General features: G+C 32.8%; 8 protein-coding genes across 8 annotated transcripts; 2 read left to right on the plus strand and 6 right to left on the minus strand.

Moving 5' to 3' along the window:
* Positions 1–2,908: 2,908 nt before the first annotated feature.
* Positions 2,909–4,003, minus strand: Tsp_07021 (hypothetical protein). Its single transcript, XM_003380828.1, has 5 exons — positions 3,938–4,003; positions 3,610–3,774; positions 3,409–3,545; positions 3,200–3,318; positions 2,909–3,105 (listed from the first exon to the last, which is right to left on the minus strand). The coding sequence occupies exons 1-5, from the start codon at positions 4,001–4,003 to the stop codon at positions 2,909–2,911; spliced, it is 684 nt and encodes a 227-aa protein (XP_003380876.1).
* A 60-nt stretch (positions 4,004–4,063) lies between these two features.
* Positions 4,064–4,772, minus strand: Tsp_07022 (hypothetical protein). Its single transcript, XM_003380829.1, has 3 exons — positions 4,580–4,772; positions 4,353–4,492; positions 4,064–4,186 (listed from the first exon to the last, which is right to left on the minus strand). Exons 1-3 carry the CDS (start codon positions 4,770–4,772, stop codon positions 4,064–4,066), a joined length of 456 nt encoding a protein of 151 aa, XP_003380877.1.
* Positions 4,773–4,789: 17 nt separating this feature from the next.
* Tsp_07023 (innexin unc-7) lies at positions 4,790–7,042 on the minus strand. The gene is made up of 7 exons (XM_003380830.1): positions 6,511–7,042; positions 6,116–6,448; positions 5,559–6,025; positions 5,225–5,521; positions 5,017–5,063; positions 4,925–4,987; positions 4,790–4,856 (listed from the first exon to the last, which is right to left on the minus strand). The coding sequence occupies exons 1-7, from the start codon at positions 7,040–7,042 to the stop codon at positions 4,790–4,792; spliced, it is 1,806 nt and encodes a 601-aa protein (XP_003380878.1).
* Positions 7,043–7,834: 792 nt separating this feature from the next.
* Tsp_07024 (conserved hypothetical protein) lies at positions 7,835–8,768 on the minus strand. Its single transcript, XM_003380831.1, has 5 exons — positions 8,743–8,768; positions 8,428–8,508; positions 8,168–8,255; positions 8,079–8,117; positions 7,835–7,954 (listed from the first exon to the last, which is right to left on the minus strand). Exons 1-5 carry the CDS (start codon positions 8,766–8,768, stop codon positions 7,835–7,837), a joined length of 354 nt encoding a protein of 117 aa, XP_003380879.1.
* Positions 8,769–15,183: 6,415 nt separating this feature from the next.
* Positions 15,184–15,566, plus strand: Tsp_07025 (conserved hypothetical protein). The gene is made up of 2 exons (XM_003380832.1): positions 15,184–15,323; positions 15,479–15,566. The coding sequence occupies exons 1-2, from the start codon at positions 15,184–15,186 to the stop codon at positions 15,564–15,566; spliced, it is 228 nt and encodes a 75-aa protein (XP_003380880.1).
* Positions 15,567–15,776: 210 nt separating this feature from the next.
* Positions 15,777–16,193, plus strand: Tsp_07026 (conserved hypothetical protein). The gene has a single exon (XM_003380833.1). It carries the CDS (start codon positions 15,777–15,779, stop codon positions 16,191–16,193), a length of 417 nt encoding a protein of 138 aa, XP_003380881.1.
* A 2,813-nt stretch (positions 16,194–19,006) lies between these two features.
* On the minus strand, positions 19,007–20,889 carry Tsp_07027 (conserved hypothetical protein). The gene is given in 10 exon segments (XM_003380834.1): positions 19,007–19,027; positions 19,101–19,270; positions 19,360–19,429; positions 19,446–19,652; positions 19,762–19,881; positions 19,940–20,042; positions 20,105–20,171; positions 20,230–20,327; positions 20,405–20,600; positions 20,871–20,889. The coding sequence occupies 10 exon segments, from the start codon at positions 20,887–20,889 to the stop codon at positions 19,007–19,009; spliced, it is 1,071 nt and encodes a 356-aa protein (XP_003380882.1).
* A 459-nt stretch (positions 20,890–21,348) lies between these two features.
* On the minus strand, positions 21,349–21,744 carry Tsp_07028 (40S ribosomal protein S12). The gene has a single exon (XM_003380835.1). It carries the CDS (start codon positions 21,742–21,744, stop codon positions 21,349–21,351), a length of 396 nt encoding a protein of 131 aa, XP_003380883.1.
* Positions 21,745–21,871: the final 127 nt, after the last annotated feature.

Here is a 21,871-nt window from a genome sequence, read left to right on the forward strand (position 1 = left end):
AATGATAACTACTGATTGCATATCTGAAGCAATCTTTCATTTTTAACATCATAAATATTAAAGATGCTAAAGTGGAGTTTGCGAAATTTCACAACAAATCAAAGATCAGACATTATTACACATTTGGTTACGTCATCGTTTCTCACTACCGTTGCCGCTATTGTTATACAGTTTTAATAATTCGTTACATTCATTTGAAAAATGCGCAGAAAATCACGAAACATCCAAATAAACTTTATACTATTATAATGGGAAAAGATCTGTTAAATTATTCAGTTACATTTACATCTGAATGTGATTTTCATCGACCAAGTTCATTTAAAGTGCGTTTGTAAAGCAACTGCTAAAAATCGTTGTGAACAAAAATGAAAACAAATTTATGTAGCCACGTGTTTAGTATCGCTGAGAACCAAATCGAGATATAAAGATAATAATCAGCCCGCTATTTTATAAAATTATGCATTTCTCTATCGCACAAAATTTGGCATTGTATACGATAAGAAAATCAAGTATTAATAAATATTATTGCAGGTACGGTCGTAAAATATTCATATGTTGTGCAGAAATTAATTGAAAATGAATAAATTAGCATTTTAATCTGTTTCCAACTAATTTTCTGAAACTGTTAACGACCTCAACGACTGACGTTCATTTATTTGATAACTGTGAAAACAACACACCAACAACCTGTTTCTACATAACTTCACAAGTGTATTATTATATTTCAATTATGAATTACCTTTTTTCCTTGAAACTGTTTTTAATTTCACCTCAGAAATGTAGCATATTAAGTTGAAATTACTATGCTCTCTAAATTTGAGAAATTTACTTATTCTGTTCTAGTAAACCGTGAATTAATATTCCCCATCATTTTAAACAATTACCAATTAACTGAAAAATGTGCAACTTACATGAATGGGTGTCTTCTGTTCGATGTGGGATACTATTCTTGGTATTGTCGACAATAAAATGTACAAAATCACACATTTGTTTTACATGTGGTCGTACAGTTTCCACGGAGAATGGGCATTCATCAGTTATAGCATGCGCGTTGCGTACTATTGTTTGAAAGCACGTTCGAAAGCAAACAAATAATATGAGCACACAAATTTGCATTATGTTGCGTTTTAACAATTATTAAATATAACGGCTATTTGAAATTTGCATATTAACAACATAATTGTAGCAAAACGAGTTGAGTAATAATATCAATACAAAATTATAGTCAGTAATGAGTAAGTAATCTGCTCGCATCATTTATATTATTTATTTCAAAAATATTGATTGTTCAATTAACGTTGTTATCAGTTTTTGCTTTATCTGTTTGAACAGAATGGAAATTATTGCAAAATGTAAAAGAGAATAGTATTTATGCTGCATCATTATTCATAAAAAATTTCCGCATAATGAATGGATACTTCATTGAAATGCTCTAACAGATTGAATTACTGACAATTATGCGTCACGCCTGTCGCGTTAGAAAATGTGTTTTCCGTATCCATTTTGTATTGTATAATAAGTAACGGCGAAACGCATAGGCTATTTATTGAAATTTTAATGAATTTTTCTTACTGAAAGTTTGTACCGTACGCTAATTGATATCCATTTACTGATTGCAATCAAAAGTGTAGACAATTTTGATATAACGTTTTCAGTGTTCTGGAAATAGCTTAAGTCATGGCTTTATATATATCATATGCAACTTATGAACTTATGAACCAACCTATATAACTTATGGAAAAAACGGTTTTCTTAGAAACGATATTTCTGATAAACCAAGTCCTGCCTCCTGTCATCATGTTGAGGAAGGCACAAATATTGCATAATTAGGAATTAAAGATTTTATGTTTTTTATGTATTTTGTAATTGAATGAAAGTTGTTCTACTTACTGATTATGAAATGCGTAAAAGCTAGAAGCGCAATTTAAATGTCCGTGTAAAGAAACAGAATGCATTGGAAATAGTTTCGTCTAAATTTCAATGATCGTCTAAATTGAACAATTTTTTTTCAGAAATCACTGTTTCAGTGTTGAACATCTACCACTACATTCTTTGTTTATTTGATTATATTTTTAATTGTTGAACAAAAATATTTAATTTTACTATTTATATTGCCATTTTTAATGATAATTTCAATTAATAAAGGATGAAGAAGAACGTATCATATATTCTCTGTTATAATTAATAAATAACATTTTAACGTTTAACTAACTGCAGCAGCATATAAAATTTTTTATTTCAAAAAAATATAATAATAATGCATGCAGCGCCAATAAATTTTCCCATATTAATTTGTGAAAATTATTTTTTTAACATTGCTTACCTGTCAATGATGAATAATGATGATTTAAATGACGCAATTGTTGAAGGAACAATTTTTCATAACACTAGTTACGAAATCGATGTTTTACAAAATGTAGAAATATTAAATCATTTTATGATAAAGTGATATTCACAAGTAATAAATTTAAGAAATTTCATTTCATGAAGTCGCTCTAGTTTTAAATTCTAATAAAGCAGCACTAAAGTGTTTCGTGCGCAGAGAATTTTGCATAATGTTTATCATGGGCTTGCAGTATTATGTATGCAAATTTATTTCAATGAAATCAGTGTCGGTTTGTAAAGATTTCAAACTTGAAAATCAAATAAAATTACAGCAAATTATTTGTAGTTTCTAGTGTAAATTTATTGAAATATTTTTTATTAATTGAATAGCAACTGACATGAGTATTGTTGCTGAATTGAACAATCTTAGAAAGTGTCGTAATTATTAGATAAATTGTATAATGAATTAAAAATTGAAGAATTAATTAATCGAAATGAATACCGTAAAATTTTATGCAGTTGTTGGACAAAAACATTCTTTGAGATGGATATATATATATATATTGGTGACCACGATGTGTACTCAGCTGATAACACCATTGTTATCATCATCACCGCCACCATCATCATCCTGCACAAATACTTTTCTTTTTGAAAATGTTGCTTGTGCTTTTTCCAGTTGAACAATTCGACTTTCCAAATGATCTTTGGTCAACCTCAACGCGGTCGTATCCGAACGTACTGGTAAATGATCAAGCTTCAATTGCAGATCGAAAATTGCTGCAGAATGAAAAGAATAGTTTTGCAAACAAATTAAACCAACAGATCAAATTTATGTCAAACAAAAGAAATACCTGAAATTTTCAGAACATACCTAAACGAATGGCAGATAACATTTCACGTCGCTCTTGTAGCGGTATTTCTGAACAGCCCCTTGGTAGAAGTAGTGGATCATTTCGCAACTGTGACGAAGTATTCCTTCTTGGTACAGAGCTAGAGCAAAGAATAAAAATGGAAATTTTCAAAATTGAACATTACTGTTGCGCACAATTCTACCATGATCTAGTCATCTTTTTCTGACACCTGGAGCTCACATCCTGAGCTTGACCATGCCGGTCGTCAGGTATATGGTTTATGGAAGAGCTGGATGAGCAAAAGTTCGACATTCGACAGTTTTTCCTTTTCGACTCACAAGCTCCAACAGCTGAAGAACAACAACGCTGAAATTATTGCAAATGGATAAACTTTTTAAAATTGGCTTTTTTGAATAATCAGTCGGCTTACAGCGGAGTCAGGTTTGAGCAAATTTTTCTTCTCATTTGAACAACCGTTTTTCCGATCAACCAAAGGTGGACAATTCCACTCACATCCAGTATCTTCTTCATCGTCTGTCAGTTTATCCAAGCACAACGGTGTGATCACTTTTGCTGAGTTGACCTTTCCATTTTCCTGTACGATGTTATTCATTTTAAATTAGCATAATTCATAATTGAATATATTACAGAAATCAGTTCAAAATTAACAAATAACAAATTGAATTGAACCACTGCATGCAGATAAGATCAATATTACTTATTCTCGTATATCAACAGCATCTATTGATTATTGATACTGGCAAAGGTTGTTGCCGCTCAATCATCAAGGTCACACCACATGCGTATGAACAATCACATACCATTTTGTTGTTCGTGATTGTCACATTGAAGGAGAAATATTTCATGCAAATTTTTGGAATGCTTCACCATATCATACATTTTTCAAAATAAACATAACGTGAATGAAATATTTGCAGGTGAATAATTGCAAAATTATCAAACGAACCGAACAATCCTCTATACTGTGTGTCAAGCGTAGCGGTCGACTTTAACAAGAACATTATTATTTCATGCAGAAATGTAAAACTTATTGTCATTGTAGAGAGGAAGAAAAGTTGAGCTATTTTGTTTATAAGTTTAAAATTTCATTTCAAAAAATCAATGAAAATGACCAATTATTAAAATAAGCAATAATAATAATAATAATAATACCAGTGCAACAACAGCTTCGTTCAATGAACAATTTTGCTTCTTTCGGCAAGTGATGGTCGGTTGATCAGACTTAAACGAATGCCTCTTTTCCATGTTGCGACTGTTATGGATTTTCAATAAATTCTTATCCAAAGCACCATCTGAATTATCGAACGGAGAAAATTATTAAAAATGAAAAAGAAAAATTGATCTACTGGTCAATTAATAAATTGAATGTAGAATTTTACTAGTTTTCAACGGTTGGTTCTTTTTCGAACCGTTCAACAGCACAGCCACACCACAGCCCCGCAAACTGAGCTGATAATTATTCTTCGCTTCTGGTCGAACGCGGAGTCTCCTCGGTTCGTCCGGCATCACGGCCAATGGTCCTCGACTTTCCATCAGCAATGACGACGAACGGTGCAGACTATTTCTGCGCATTTATTACGGATTATTTATTAGCCCCTCATGAATACCACTGCAAAGTCTGCCTCTACTGCTGCTGCTGCTGCTGCTGCTACAGTTCTGCAGCTTGTGCTTTTTTCTTCTCGACCACAATTCACTGCTGTCTATGGACGACAATTCATCCAAACCTGAACACCAAACGAAGCTTCTTCCAAACACGCAACTGGACAACTGTTGCCATGCCAACCTCACTGAAATGCATACACAAAAACAATTCTACGTAATAAGCACAACAATCAATAATCGTTCATTTTTGTGAAAATCGAGCTATACATACATACATATATATATTGAACAAAACTGCTACATTTTTGTTGTGTTCAAAAAAAACTGTACACTTTTTTTCGAACATATTATTATTATTTATTTCAATATTTTGGTAAAACAGCATCTGCTTGTTTTGATTAGTTTTTTTTTCGACTTCAAACGGATTGCAAATCAGAAGAAAGCTCGTCGGCGGGGAATTTTTCCCCAGAATCGAAGCTGCTCCGCGATTTGAGCTTTTGGGAGGCGGATGGGGGCGGGATCGAGGCCGGGGCCGGCGGCAACTGCATCACCTTCTTCTTCGGCGACCGCTGGGCACGGTTCTGCGGAGCCATCGGTGTCGACGAACGGGATCGCTGTTGCGGAGGCGTTTCTCCACCGGTCGGTCCTCCACCACCGGCACTGATCATTTCGGTCGACGGATTGCAAGCCGCCGCCTGCGCTTGTTGTTGCTGCTGCTGCTGCTTTTCGTTAGCTTGAGGGTGAATTTTTGTCAACGAGTCGATCGCGCCGACCAGCATCGCCTTCGGTGATTTGTGCAACTCGCGATAGCGGGTCCACAACGAAAACGCGATCTCGTTGCACATGATGTTGCCCGAGTGATTGAAAATCATCCTCAGGATGAATATCCCATCCGGACGTAAATAATTGTTGACGAACTTGTCCAAATGTTTGCCGTCCTTTTGCGGATCCGGCGGCGCGTCGGAGAACTCCAAGCAGCGTTGGATGAACCGCAACCGCAACGAAGGCAACAGGATCGTCAACAGCCAGTAGGCCATGTTGACAAAGGTGAGCAACGTCAAAAAGAGGAACCACAGCCAGAGGAAGAGGAAAATTTTCTCCGTGAACATGTTGATGACCAGCACGCACTGGACCGTATGCCGGTGCACGTTGCCAAGCACGCGGATGTCGAAATCGCACAGCGTCACTCGAGGAAAGACGCCCGAATTTTGCCACTCCACTCCCTGGAACATGCACAAACGGATATTTTGGAAAAAATGAAGCAACAATAAAATAAGCAACCAAAACCATAGAAAAGCACACATGAAACTAACCCACCTGCAACAGATTCCACACAACATGCGCTCCAAGAAATTGGGTATTCTCGTTGGCCAAGAATCGATTCAGCAAAAAGAACTGACCAAAAACGTTGATAAAGTACAAAAATTTTACAAAACAATACATCAGCGTGACGTAGGCACCGTAGAATTTTCCAATTCGTATGAATGCCCATAAATAAACGGAACGCTCTTTTCGACCAAAATCACGCTGAAAGCGCAGGGCATCGTCAATGTGCCTGGCAAGCACGTTCACTGTATACAGACGATTCTGCGGTTCAATGTTGCGCGAATCGCAAGCCAATTCCAAAACCCCCAAAATATTGATGCCTAAAAAAATTGAACGATCAAAGATAAGAAACAAAATGAAAAAATAACTTTTCTCAAAGTACCCGACTGAGCATTCATGAACCGCCATACAGATGTGGGAATGTAAAACATAAGTGCCTCAATGGCTAGCACAAACGGTACCCATTGGTAATAGCCAATTTGACGTTCTTCGCGTTCGTCAGACCGTTGTGGTATGAAATCATCAAACGGTACCCAGTAGGTGTTTTGTATCCAGCAAAAATTTTCCGTATACTGTTCCATGGCTTTGGTAAATTGAGCCGGCACCCAACATTCGATCGGATGCCCCGCGTATTGTTTAGCCGACACGAGAATGGCCATCATGATGATAACGCCACTTGTGTAATAATAGTTGAGGCGGTCGACGAAATCATCGTCGATCCGCGGTTCGATGCTTTTCAACACACTTGTCAAAAAGTGCATACTGAGCAGAGACTGCCAACGGTAGCCTCCGCCACGCCCGACGTGACCACCTAAGTTGTGGTGTGCCACTGGAGCTGGATAAACTTGAGTCCAAACCGGTGCCGCACGGTCTGATCCTATTGGAATAAAATTTAATATTACACACATATACATATACACATACATATGTGTCTGAATTACTGTACAAAACAAAACTAGATGACCAAGATAAATAATAATAATATTCTCCAAAGTATCAATAAAATAAACTACATGAAAATGAGAAGCTTCTGAAAATAATAAATTCATCACCACAATAAAATGATCACAGTGTAATTAAAATTTAACTTCAATTATTATCCAATAAAACAAAATATTTAATCGTAAAGAAAGCAACAACCGTAATGATCAAACGGACGGAATATTCTACTTCTCTCTTTGATTTAACAAGCTATTTTGCAAGCAAGCTAATACAACAAACAACACACGGTGTGTAAAATGGCAAATTTTTTACAAAAGCAAAAGAATAACATTAATTTAAACCTATTTGAATAAAAATTTAAAAAAAATAAATAAGTCCTTTCACAAAAAAGAAAGAATCAAGTTGCAATTGTTTTTCTTTTTTCAAATTGTAATATGTTCAACTTGATTGAACAGAGGTTTCAAAAATTACCTTCAGTCACTTGGTGTGCATGCAAGTGGTGGATGTATATATTATAATAAATAGTTGACTTGTTTGGAAATTTTTAGCTGTCTGAAAATGAACACAAACACGCCTAGCTATCTGTCTGTCCGTAGATGAAGAAGTTAGTTAGTCAATGCTTGCATATTGGAAAGACATTTTCAATCCTACTGTACAACAAGATGAAAGGAAAAGATGAAAAAATAAATAAATAATCTTCTCAAAACAACGTGACGCATTCGGTTATTTCTTGCGCGGCTTTTTTCCTAGCTTTGCTAATGGTTCTACACCTTGGAATTAGCTCGACAAAGTATCTTCTGAACCGACGAACACACAGATGCTCCCCTTGGGCCTTGTGAGAATTCCAACTTGCAATATTTTTCTTTGTTCAACAATAAAAAAAACTAATAACAGACAAAAAATGGAAAATAAAATAAAATAAACTAGCATATATTCGAAATCCAATTGGACTAATTTCGAACGTTTGTTCGAAAAGCATTCAGAAAAAAAAGACACATAAAAGCTAACCTCTGTGCAATTTATCAAAGCGATGTGTTTTGAAATTTTCTGCAAAATAAAAGCAAAACAATAAAATAGTAATTATTAAAAGAAAAAACGTTTTCTTCGTCAAAATAAACTTTGCGTTTCGTTTCGATGAAGTTGATGAAGTGGAGAAAATTTTGATAATATAAGCTAAGAAGCAAACTGCATTTATTATAGTATAAAATAACGTCGTTACCTGAAATGAACTGCGGCAACAAATTTTCTTTTATTAATAAATAATTTGATATTTAAAAAAAACAAATAAATCACATGCAAATAATATTACAAAATTATTATTTCATATGAGTATTGTTTTTATTTTTTCAGTCACTACAGTACATAAGCTTCTTCTGTCGAATCATTTTCATCATGTGTTTCAAGATTCAACAGATCAAATTTATTTTCAATCTTTTCGCTTGAAATTTTAAAAAAATAAAATGTGCAATAGGGTAATTTTAATGATGCCAAAAATAATAATGCACATTGGAAGTAATAGTATTGCTCAAAAATTAAATGAGAAAAAACCCACAGTGGCAAAGCAATGGAAATCATAGATTGTGTGTTTGTTAGTTAGCGAACAGATTTGCAAAGAATAAGAAGAAGAAGAAGAAGCTTTCCAAAGAACAAAAACATTAAAAGCTAAAATAACTGCAGCGTTGCAGAAGGTCTGCACATCTTAATGACAAGTTTACAACTCGTGTTGCATCATTTGAAAAAGCGTGCCTGCTTGTTCTTTCCAGCTTTAGCCAACATGAACACCAATATAGATAGACAGATAATAATGATGACAGATCACAAACTCTGTTGAAATTGCCGCCTTATCTGTTTTTGCAAATTCAAATTTCCAAATAATTACGATGACGTTTTTACGACGCTATGATGATGATGATGAGGATGATGATGCGTACACGTAACATTTTATATGCAACCAAACGTTGAACCTCATTATTTACTAGTACTAGAAGCAATACTACTACTAGCAGTAGTATTTATTAAAATTTAATAAATTTTGTTCCATTATAAATAAATCAAGAAAGCTATTTATGTATATAAATAAATAATCTTTGGACATATCATTATTTATCGTAATAATCAATTGTTGCAAAATTTCAACAATGAATCATAACTAAATCTTTTCCTTCTATTCAAAATAAATATCACTAATTCATTTATTGAATAATATAATTTAAAATGCATATAAATATACACAACTATAATACACATTTGAACTCATCAATTACATTTCGAATAATAATTGCATTCCTTCTATTTAACAGATACCTATACATATGCATATATAAATGTGAATTTAAAAAATAAGCAATAAGAAATAATTGTATTTCTGTTCATTCAAATTTATAACAACAGGACGTTATTTTCTACGATTTTAAATTACTTAAACTAAATTTATTGCATCAGAAAATTGAAATCATTAGCCGTAAACTTTGATTTCAAATTTTCAATTTATCCCCAACAACTACTTGAAAATGCAATGAAAACATACTAAAAAGCGAATATGAATATAATTATTCAATGAAATAAAAAGTAAATTTTTTCCATTTTCCCAATTTCATTGTTTCAAACAAATGCTGTTTTTGTAGTTGTGTAACAAACAAAATGACAGATATTTTTCTTTATAGTAATATGCTCAATGATTGATTAAACAATCGAAAAGCAAAAGTATATTTGTGACTTATTATTGCTGACCTAGCGTAAATGACAAAGCTAATGAATGTTGAATAAAAACAACATTCAAAATCAACCTTTCAACAAATAAAAACACTTCAAATCAATCGAATTAAAAGATGATAACAATCAATGAATTAATTAATAAGAAAATATGGATAATTTTTAAAAAAAAATTTCACACAACATCAACAACACCTACATTAGAAATACTTTTTTTCCCTCTGACAAATATTTCAACTTTGAATGACACCATAATGTCATTTGTTTGCTAGCAAAATGTCTGCCTAGTGGAGAAACGTTGCAAAAGTGGACGCATCGGTGAAAGCCCACAGAGACCGTTAAAATAGAAAAGCATGAAATATATTCATATTTAACCTTATTTCAAATTTTAATATAAAACAAAAACAACAACTACAATCAATAGGGTATATTATTAATCGTTGAAATTTTAACGGTGCAATAATGAAACAGACAACAATTTTCATTTAACATACAACACTACATCCAGCTTGTCAATTGAAAAAGCCAAAAAAGCAAAAAAAAGAACAATCCTATTCAGAATGAATGAACAATAAAGAAAATAAATAAATCTATTAATATGCAATGCTTCCTCCCCGATGAGTAGATGTGTCAATTTTATGCATCACCGCCGCGAATATCAGCAGCATTCAACAGCTTTGCCACAGCTAACAAACCGAACAAGTCAAGTCTAGATGAGAAAGCTTTAACAATTTTTCCCTTCTCATTATCTTTGTGCAAATGAAATATATTTTGAAAAAATGCACACATAACAAGCCCAATAATTCCTGCCTCAGTAATGAGATGTTCAAGAATGTTTGTTTACCTGTTGTCCTCGGTTCCGTGGGGCGTCCAAATGAATGAACATTAAGCATTTGATTTGAAAACGAAGAAGAAAGAAATACAAATTGCTTTAAAAAATAAATATTAAAGTAGAAATTGCAAAAAAAAATAAACGAAGAAGCAGAGCCAACAACAACAACAACAGCTACAGTAACAAGAGGCTAAAAGTAGAAAATAGTAAAACGTAAAAAAAGGAGTGTCGTTAGAAAGTGTTGGCAAATGTGATCTATGCGTGGAAAATGCGGTTAGCCAGTCAGTATAATGAGATGTTGAATAATTCAAAGTGATCAACTGGTATACAGTGGTGGTCAATTTCATTCGATAATGAGTTGGACCGAAATTGGGCAATGATAAATTCCCAAGTCGACCGTAGAATAAAAGTATATAAAATGTGTGTGCACGTACTTGGTTGGGAAATTCTTGAAATTTCGCCAAAATTGACCGGATAGTCCATAATCATTGGCCAAATTCAATAGCAAAAGTGCATTTTATAAACGAAAAAAAAGCATTGACAATAAATTACTTTTGTACTTTCACTAAGTGAAAAATTCTTCTTCTAAAACTTTTCCTACTGTCAATTAATAATGATTCAGTTGGCAAGCTCTATCTGTGTTTGAGTATGTGTGTGTATGTGTATGCATGTGGGGGTATGAACCGACTAGAAGCGATCAGTAAGCATTGGTCGTAGTAGCTCAACGTCAGTCGATCAATTACGCTTTAATCCAATTGGCTGGTAATTCGATAAAAACTTGCAATTCATTCACTTAGTCAAAAAGTATTTTTCCATTCCATCCGTCCGTTCGACAGTAATAATATCAAAAATAACACTATCCAAACCCCTCCCTGTCCCTACCCCTCTTTCCTTTGCTCGCTCGCTTCTGCATCAACTCACCTGACGTGCGTTCAATGGATGTCTAATGAAATGAATAATATAAAAAAATGAAACTTTCATAAAATCTTCTTCATCTAATATAATTACAGTTACTTTTACTTGTCTATCTTTTGTCTGATTTTAAAATCGTGTACTGAAATTAACCGAAAGTGAATAGTTCAAAAATTGTTACATCAAACTTGCAAGTAAGCATGGTTGCTTCACAAGTTGTTTCAGGCTTTTGTCATCTATTCGATTATGGACAAATCAAATCTTCAAACTCAAATGGTCGTCTGAGATTAAAACGGAACCTCAAATGAAACAAATGCCACCCGCAATGAACGAATAAAGTGAAGACTGCATTCATTTTGAAAAAATTTTTTTAAATGCACTAAAATATTTGCATATATTATGTATATGCTAAAACGGAAACAACAAAAAATGTACACATGAAATGAATCTACTGCTTCTAGAGTTTGAACGACAATGCTTCCACACTAGCAGATATTGGTAATTGGGAACGTTTTTGACTTCAACATAAAACTCTGAAAATTGATACTGCCATTACTGCTGCATTCATTTATTCAAAATCGATCATTCAAAAATATCCATATTGAACAATTCATATATTCAAATTGTTTCTACTTGAAGAAAAATAGAAGAAAAGTACCATTTTTCTTTTTATGTATGTTGGTAATTGAGATGGAAAATGAAGTTAGTAAGAGAAAGAAAAAGAGATATTTCGCTTTATGCATGCTATAAAATATTGTGAAAAATTGATGAACAACAACAAATAATTTGATCACTAATTATGGGGAAAGTTTTCCAAGAAAACTTCGTGAAATAATTTTCAATTAAGCTCAACTGAACGTTCATTTCAACAAGCTTATTATGAAATACGACACAATCCCAAATGATTCAACTCTGAATTCATCGTATACACTATAACTCTAAGATTGGGATTTTTAATTTTTGCTTTTCTATTATTTTTCATACAAAATTTCCACCCGTCCATCCAAATTCAGTAATGAAAATAAAATAAAATAAAAATACCACCTAGCTATCAACACAAAAATAATTGCAAGAAGTTATCAAAATTGTTAAATATTATTTTCCAGATGCAGTATCAACTTCAATTTCACATAACAGAAATTAATAGACGCATACCTTAGGTGAAATCATTGACTACAGTTGAACTTAAAAAAAAGAACAAAACGGAATTCACTATATATATATTTTTTCCATTTAATAAAGCACCTAATACAGTCGCTTCAAAATGACACAACAAAAGAAACAAACAAACAAACACATGTGAACCTTATTCCAGAAATTAAATGGAAACTGAATTCCAAAAATACATACACGTGAAGATGGCAAAACAGAGGACTGCACGCATTGCATATCATACGCAAAAAACAACAGGATTCATTTGGTGCTTCAATCAAAGCATCGCTTTTCTGTAGTCCGTTGAAACAGAAAAACTATCCGTTCAGATAAAATGGACATATCTTATTTAAATTTAAACTTTTCACATTCAATTCAACATTAGAGCATTGTCAATAATTTGGCAGATCGTGTTTTGTTTATTTATGAAAATCAATTTTTCTAAATCTGCTATATTATTTACTTTGAAGATTAAACTGTTGTTGTTTGGTTATGAAATTGTGATGAAAGGAATTGGAAAAGGGAATTTCAATTTCCATATCCCAATCAACAACAACACTAACAATAAGTCAAGTGGAAAATGAGGATAAAGTACAAATTTGGACAAGTGAACACAAGTGATTATCAAAATTACAATTTCCACAACAAAGTTGAACAGAAAAATGAAAATGAACATAAGCTATTTTAAAAATTTAGATACAGATTTTTTTTGAAAATTTTAATTTTCAAACATGTCGTCGTTGTTGATCGGAATTTCGCTAGATCAGATTTATAAAATTGAAAGTGTTGTTCATCAATGTGATCAAATTGAACAACGACAAGTTAAGAACAATGACAACATGCCGATATGTAATGCAACAGACAAACAGCTGCTATAAAGCAACAATGCAGGATGAAAAACAACACCAACATTAGAGGAGGTGTATTCAATCGTTAATTGGGCTGTTCAAGCCTTTGCGACAAGATCAAGCAGGTGAACACACATACACATACACATACACACACCTGATATTATAATATAAGCATGATCTGTGCGATTGGGATAATTTAAAAATACGAATAATCTGAACAACAACAATTCCTTCTAGTCAACGAAAATTGATGTTCAATTATAAAATGAAGGAAGTTATCAGTTCCCAATATAATGTAATATGATAAAATATAATATACACTGTTCCTCATTTGCTCTGATGATGACTAATTCACAAAGCACCTGTTGTTGGGAAAGTAGAAAGCAATTTTTTTATCAAAAAAAGCATAAATCTTTCACATGATGACAGAAGAAAAATATTTCAGATTTTTAAAATTAATGCCTAGAAGTGAAATGAAGAAGAAGAAGAAGAAGAAATGATGAATATTTTCCTTCATAGTCACCCCTTTCCCATGCATTTTCCTCCTTGACAATGAAGAATCAATTTTTCAAAAATATTATTAAAAAAAGTATTTCGCTGAAAGATATTTTCATATATTACATTCACAACAACCTTAAGAAAATTTCCACAAAAACAAATGTTGAAATTTCAAACGCAATAATGAACGAACATTCGAAAGAACAGAAAAGTACAAATTTGTTCAAATGCTTGGAAACAGTGATCGAGATGAAAGGATCATTCACATCCAAACGTACAAACCAATCGGTTCAACAGAGGCAACATGCAAATTCTTTTGAAACTTTTTTTACGTCACCAAAGATTCGACAGAGAAAATAATTTTCTCTTTAAAACCAATAATGAAAATAAAATCACCAATTTCTCCGATTGATGAAAAAGATGAAGATGTGTACAATTGTATGGGTGGAAAAATTAGCATTTCAGGAAAAAAAATTCAAATAAAAATAAATGAATAACATTGCTTGTTCACAGTTTCAAAGGCTAATTAATTTCAAAACATGCAACAAAGCAGTAATATCAAATTTCTTTTTTCTTCAAAAAAAAAGAATAATCCTTTTATAATAATTGTAATAGGGATGGATTCGATTTTCTTTTCAACAAAATTCAACAAATCACAAATCACACCAGCAGTATAATCACAAATCAGTGATAATGAATGTTGTATGAAAATGGGAAAGAATAATTTAATATAATTTGACTTGATTTGATTTGATTTGATTAATTCTATTTCTTCTCTCTTGCTTTTTTTAAAAAGTTTTCAAGAAGCTCAACCAAATTAAAAATAAAAAGAATCTATTTTGTTGCCGTTGGATAATAAAAAATGGACAACAATATCCTTCCCGTTCATATGATAAAAATAATTAAAAAAATATGAAGAACTAAAAATTCAAATTTTCAACATCCAACCAAACTTACCATGAGACATCGTTTGTCGGACAGTTTGAGTTTTCATAATTGTTCAATAGAGCAAGGAAGTGTTAGAGGCGAAAATTTCCGCCGGCGAATCATTAAAGCTTGAAATGAATAATTTCACCGTAACCATGAGCAAAAACCGAGCGTATTGCCATACCGAGAACAACCATGATGCACGCGAGAGATTAATATTAACAACAACATGTGGTTGGACGACGCAAGTGAAATAATGATGATGATGATTTATTTGTTATTTATTCCACATCATCGGACCGAGATGATCACACATCAATACAACGATGATGCTCTCTCTCTCTCTCAGTTGAAACAACTTGGAAGAATGTATGTGTGATAAAAGTTTGCGTATGCGATGTTTGGATTGCCTAAGGGAGAAGTTGTGAAGCGTAAGATTATTTGGTCGAAAATTTCGGTTCAGGATCAACAGAGATTATCCATCCACTAGAAATGGAAAATATTTTCTCTCTCTCTCTTTACAGATCTGGCAGCAAGGAAGAGGGGGAAAAAGACGACGGTGATGAAGAAGTTACGTTGCTGTTTCTAGTCATGCTTTTCAAGCATTGTTAAAATGAAAATTCAGTAGGAGGGAAGCGTGAATAAAAATAGGCAGAATAAGAAGAAGAAGCTGACAAACAAATGAGAATCAAATAATCAGCTATATACATAGCTATGGAGAAACTATGAGAACGAAACTTCGTTCCATCTTCTTCTTTTACTTATCATATATATTCTTCTTATTTCATCGTCGTCTTGCCAGAAGCGTGCCTATGTCACTTTATGCCAAATGCTTCATCATCATCATCATCATCATCATCATCATCTTATTCGCTTCCTTTAAACGTGCTCTACTATGTCTCAGCGTGTGTGTGTGTACGTGTGTTTTTTCCGGTTTTGCATACTCTTTTCCCAACAGCATTCATTTCAACACCAAATCATGACAATGCAAACGTGTATAAGTGGACAAATTTTGATTTTCTTTCAACTATATCACTCATTCAGCATGATTTAGAAATAAATTTAACAACAACAACACAAATTCATCCCTTTTCTGCCGTGTACTTTTACTCATCATCAACAACCCCCGTATATAATATTCGCACATGGCTCACGCATATTGCGAACATCTCTGACAAATCAGTATTTGCAACATCATTTTCCGAGATGATGCAAAATTCCAAGTTTAATAACTTATAAATTAACTGATTCTTTTTTTTTCTTCGTCACTTTCAATAGCACACATCCTGCATGCTCTGATTTGAGAAAACAACTCTTACTTTTCCATGCTTCTTTTTTTTGCCCAATATGTCACAATTTCTCATAACATTCAATTAATTCAAATTTTGCATGAAATGTCCATGTTGTACTTATCTTTTTTCCCCTCCTTTTTTTTAAAAAACAGTTATAACTGACAATCATAATAAAATAAATGCACTAAATAAAGTCATAAAAATTAAAGTATGCTAAATTGTCCAATGTTGACAAATTCTGATGAAAATAAATAAATAGCTTTTCACATGTCATTAGTTTAACTAAACCAACAAGCATACATCATCATCACACACACAACTTACAACAAGTCAGGGTATTTTGCCATTCGATGTGGAAGAACAATGGAAAAGTTTCACAAGCTGCATGCATTTTCAACAAAATAACAAACCGCCCAAGCAAGCCAATTACAACATTTGGGCACTTTTTTTCGCTAATTTTGCAATTAAAAAAAAATTAACGATTAATAGTATTAAGCTTTCTTCTCTGAAAAGCACAGATGTTCTTCTCTTGCACAGCATGCCAATATTTAAATGCTCAGTTTAAAAATAAAACTAAGATGAAAAAGAGACTTGATGAATCACTTTGTACACAACAACATATAGCAATACAAAAAGGCAACGGCGATTCTACAGTGAACTTAAATTTCACTTCCTTATTCCGGATATATTTGATCCCCCAAAATTGTAAACTTCATTACTACTACTACTAGTACTACTTTAATTGTGCAGTGATGGAGAATTTTTTTTTAATATCATAATATCTGTCCTGAATCAAAAAATAAATAAATAAATAAATTTTTTTCAACTCAAACATATAATTGCAAATGACACGTGAATCGATATTTTTTTCTTTCCGATATTAAAGTATTCACTGTAGTTGTGCAATTTTATATAATAAAAGCTGGCATTTCGGAAGCAAATCGAACCTCGAATGTCAAAACACTGAACTTTTTATCAACAAAATGGCACTCAATGCCCCAATCCCTGGACAATAAAAACTGAACTTGCAAAAAGCAATTTGACGAATTAAAAACGCTTCAAAATGATTTACAAAGAACACTTATTTCAGTTAAAAAATCAAAAATTAAAAATAAAAATTTATTTATATTCATCATTTCCATTTTTTCTCCTCTTTACAACCTATTTATATGGCTCGAGAAGTCACCGAGTCTTTTCAAAGCTGCATAATGATTTTCATTATTTTACAAAAATAAAAAAAATTCAACAATAATTGATTGAAGCATTCAATTTTTTCGCTTTCTTAAAATATGTAATCTTTTGTCGAGAATATTTTTAAAAAATAGATGAATGAAAGCTTGCTTTCCAAGAAAGAAGACAAATCAAAAATTGCATTACCTGAAGCGACAATCATTTAAGCAAGAAAAAGGATTGAACTAAATGCCTTTTACGCAGCAGTGCTAATGTGTGGCTTTGAAACGAACCTGCCAGCCAAGTTTTGCTCTGAATAAAATTAAAAATAATCAAAAAATCAAACCGCACCCGTCTACACGATTGCATCTTGATTTTATTTACTGTAAAAAATACAGTAACAGTTCAACTGCAATTTTGTTAACTGTATTTAAATTTAGTTGCGCTTGTTTTTTGCATTTCGTTCAAAACAAAAAATTGAAAACATATTCACAACCTTTTCCATTGGAAATTTGAAAAATATTCGTTTTTAAAAACTGAAACAATCATTGAAAACGACAAATCCATCTAATGCGATCAAACTGACTGACCGATCAACTATTTTCGACAGGTTAAAAGGCAGACATTTTCTTCTTGCGGACACATCGAAAGTTTTTTTTTGAAAGAGAAGAAAGAAACCCACAAGTCGTGATTTTTCCTAATTGAATAATGCAATCAAAATACAAGAACAATGAACTGCGTCCAAATGGCCAACTTCAGATATTTATATCCCACGGCGGCAATTGATAATAAGCATGCTAAGCAAAGTTGACGAGAGAGAATGTAGAGAGAAAGTGAATCAAAAGAAAAGGAAAATGAAATCTCATGTTCAAATATAAAATACGCTCAGTAAAAATTATCACTCTGCTTATGATCATAATTTCACAAGAAATGGAACAAATTCATGCAAAAACTTGACAAATACTGAATCACTTACCGGGATCATTGGATGACAATGCAACAGCCATGCGCAAACCATATACGGCAATGCAATATACCAAATACAATACAATACAGCTTATACCATGCACAATTTTCTTGCTTCAATTGCCCATTTATTATTTCGGCAATATTCTATAAAAAGTGAAAAATAAATTATTATCATTCTTTCCTTTTTCAAAAATGAATAATCCATTTTAAAATTGTCATACAAAAATTGTTCTTCCTTATTATCTTCTTCAAATCAAAACTTTGTATTATTATCATTATTGCTGTAAAATATATCGGATGCATAGTCTTGATCGCAGATTCGTCTCATCGCATGCTCTTTTATGCAATGTCATCTTGCTTCTTCCACGCCACCAACCTACTTTTTGTCAGTCATGGTTACCAAAAATAAAAAAAAAACAAAACGTCAAATTATGCAAAATTTACTTGCAATAAAAATAATCAAAAGTCATTTTTATGCACACACTTTTTAATCGGATGAATACAATTTCAACTGCTGATAGTGGTGATACATTTTTGATTAATTCAATATTATCGGAAGAAAGAATAAAAACGGTAATAACACTTGATTGATTTTTTCAACTGGTCACGGCAAAAATATTTTCACGAAATTCCCCAGAACCACTGAAAATTTAAAAAATGAATTATTTTCAACAGTTGTGTAAAAGTTGGGGAAAAGGAGAAAAAAAAATGCTACCGCTTCTTTGCTAGCCGTGACGACGTGAAAGGATTTTTTGCCGCACAATACTCGGGAACAAGCATTGTCATGTGGACCGGGATAACTCAACATTGGAAACAGCTGTACACAGTTGGTCGAATTTGGCGAGACCTTCACATCCCAAAGGAACAATTTCCCATCTTGAGACCCTGGACATCAATTGTAAACAAACAAATAATATCAATGAGATTGTTCTCCAATATTTGCATAATCACAGCTCATTCGATGAAAATATTACCCGAGATTACAGTAGTCGAATTTGATGCAAACGATGAATCGATCTTCAACTTGGCACTATTCCTGTGACCCTGTTGACAAACAAACAAAACGTTCAGCTTGATCAACATGAAATTCAATGCTAATTTGACTGACCATCAGTTTCGCAACTTCAGTTCCACTTTTTGTACTGATCAACCGATTCTCCAAGCCGTCGGTGCAGATGAGTAAAAATTTTTTATTTGGAGAAAATTGAATGCTTGTCCAGATTTCATTCGGATTCGCCTTTTTTATGACACTACGGCTAAATGGACCCTGTAAAAAATCATCCATTGTGTTACAAGATTATCGAACAAATAAACAAATAGACATAACACAGGTATGTACAGTATTACATGGTAAATATTCAAAAAAAATAAAATACCTCCGAGTAACATTTTCGAATATCGAACAGTGATACTTCACCAGCCTGATTGCATGTGGCCAAAACTTCAAATTCATCGTTCAACGTAGCCAACGGGTGGACGCCAGCTTCCAATGCAGCCTGAAATTTTAATAAACAAACAAACAAATAAACAAAATTGAAACTTTTGCAACTTTACAATTGGCGACCTATCCCGGTCGTCCCAAAATACAACGCTTCGATCTTTCGACGATGACGCGAAAAAATGAGGAATAGCCGGTGATGAAGAAATCGACAAAACTCTACAATAATCGACCGACATTGTACAACATGCTCAATGAAACAATCAAAAAAAGATAATTACTTTGCTTGATGCAACTGGAAATAACGAACATAAGATGACTTATCCAAATTCATCAAGCGTATTTTGTCTATAAATGAAAGTATAGTTAGATATATAATAATTGCGTTCATTATGAATTCTGTTACCATCAACTTTGGAAGATGAATGCACAATGTGCATAGAGTCGTTCATAAATTTTATAATGCCGCAACCGTATTTGTCAGAATTCAAAGTATCTTCACTTCTAGAAAAAACAAATTTTCAACTACTTTTGCAAATATATTCAACTTGGTAAAATTCACTAATGAAAACAAACAACACTTGTACATTTCGGCTCGCATTTTCACGTAAGAAATTAATCCTTCTGCATCGCAGAAAACCATATTTGTTTCAGAGTAATCAAAATCCATGGCCGAAATTTCAAACTCATGCTGCACAATCAACTTCTGCGGATGCAGACCAGCCAGTGCTGCTCTATCCAGTCCGCAAACCGAGTATTGTATTACTGGCTCGAGAACTTAAAAAATACAACTTTTATTTAAATAAAAAAAACAAGACTAATTAAAATAAATTACAATGTTATCAATTACAAAATTGCACGTTCTCATGTAAAATATCAATAATTTAAAGACCAACAATAGAAAATAATCTGTTTAATTGAAAAATCGATCAATGTTCAAGAACAGCCAAGAAACCGAATCAAAGAAGAAAATAAATTTATTATCCCTAAATGAGAACACATGTGCTTCCGAAAATATTACAATAAAAAGAAAAAAGCTAAACTCACCAGGATCAGACGTCTCCATTGCAAATTTGGTAATAGAAAAAAATTTCGAATCATACTGTAAATAAATGCTCAGGATTGAATATTACAATTGAGCATCAATTTGATCATTTTTTTATAACTATTGAAATTTTATTTTTAAAGTGTAAAATTTGATTACCATTTATTTACAATGTTTATTCAAAAATGATGATGATGCATTAATTGCATTTAACGGCAACAATTTTATTTATGCTTCAAACAGTTACGTTAAAATTGGAAAATTCGAATTCGAAAGAATTTTGTGCGCTGGTTGTTTACCTTTGCATGTCCAACATCGTTCGTTAAATTAACAAATTTTTAAAGATAAAAAATAAAACTTTGTTAAAAGAAATAAACTTCGATAAAAATACAAAAGTATAAAATACAAATCACAGTAGGAAAAAAACAGCAAAAAGCAATTTAAAATTTTATTTCACATCAACCAACGACTGAAACACAATCAAGCTGCACTCCCTTGAGCATCCATGTACTGTTTCAAAAGCTCAAGTGCAGGAGTCTCTTCGCCATAGTCCTTCACAACAACGCAGCTGCATTTCACCACTTTCCGAGGTTGGCTGCCTTTATCAAATTTGCACAAACCAACATAATGCCCAAGCGACATTTTATCATCAACACAAATGAGAGGAATTTTATGCGAAGCGCACAGTGCTTTCACAAGTTTAACGTACATCTCTTCGTCACAATTATCCGCAAGAACGCACAGATGTGCCTGCCTTTTGTCCAAAGCTTTGACAGCTTCACGAAGACCTTTGGCTAAACCGTCGTGTGCGTTAGCAATACGCAAAACTTCGCGCAGCCATGAAATATAATCGCCAGTAGACGCGGATTCTTCCATGATATAAAGTACTGAAATTAGAAGGCTAAAAAACAGAATTAATTAAAAACAAAAATAATTCACCTGTCCGATGAAAAGTAAGAATTACCTGAACAGCTAACACGCCAAGGCAACTATTACAAATGTG

Source organism: Trichinella spiralis (genome assembly GCF_000181795.1).
Source record: "Trichinella spiralis strain ISS 195 chromosome Unknown Scfld2, whole genome shotgun sequence".
NCBI classification, from domain to species: domain Eukaryota; kingdom Metazoa; phylum Nematoda; class Enoplea; order Trichinellida; family Trichinellidae; genus Trichinella; species Trichinella spiralis.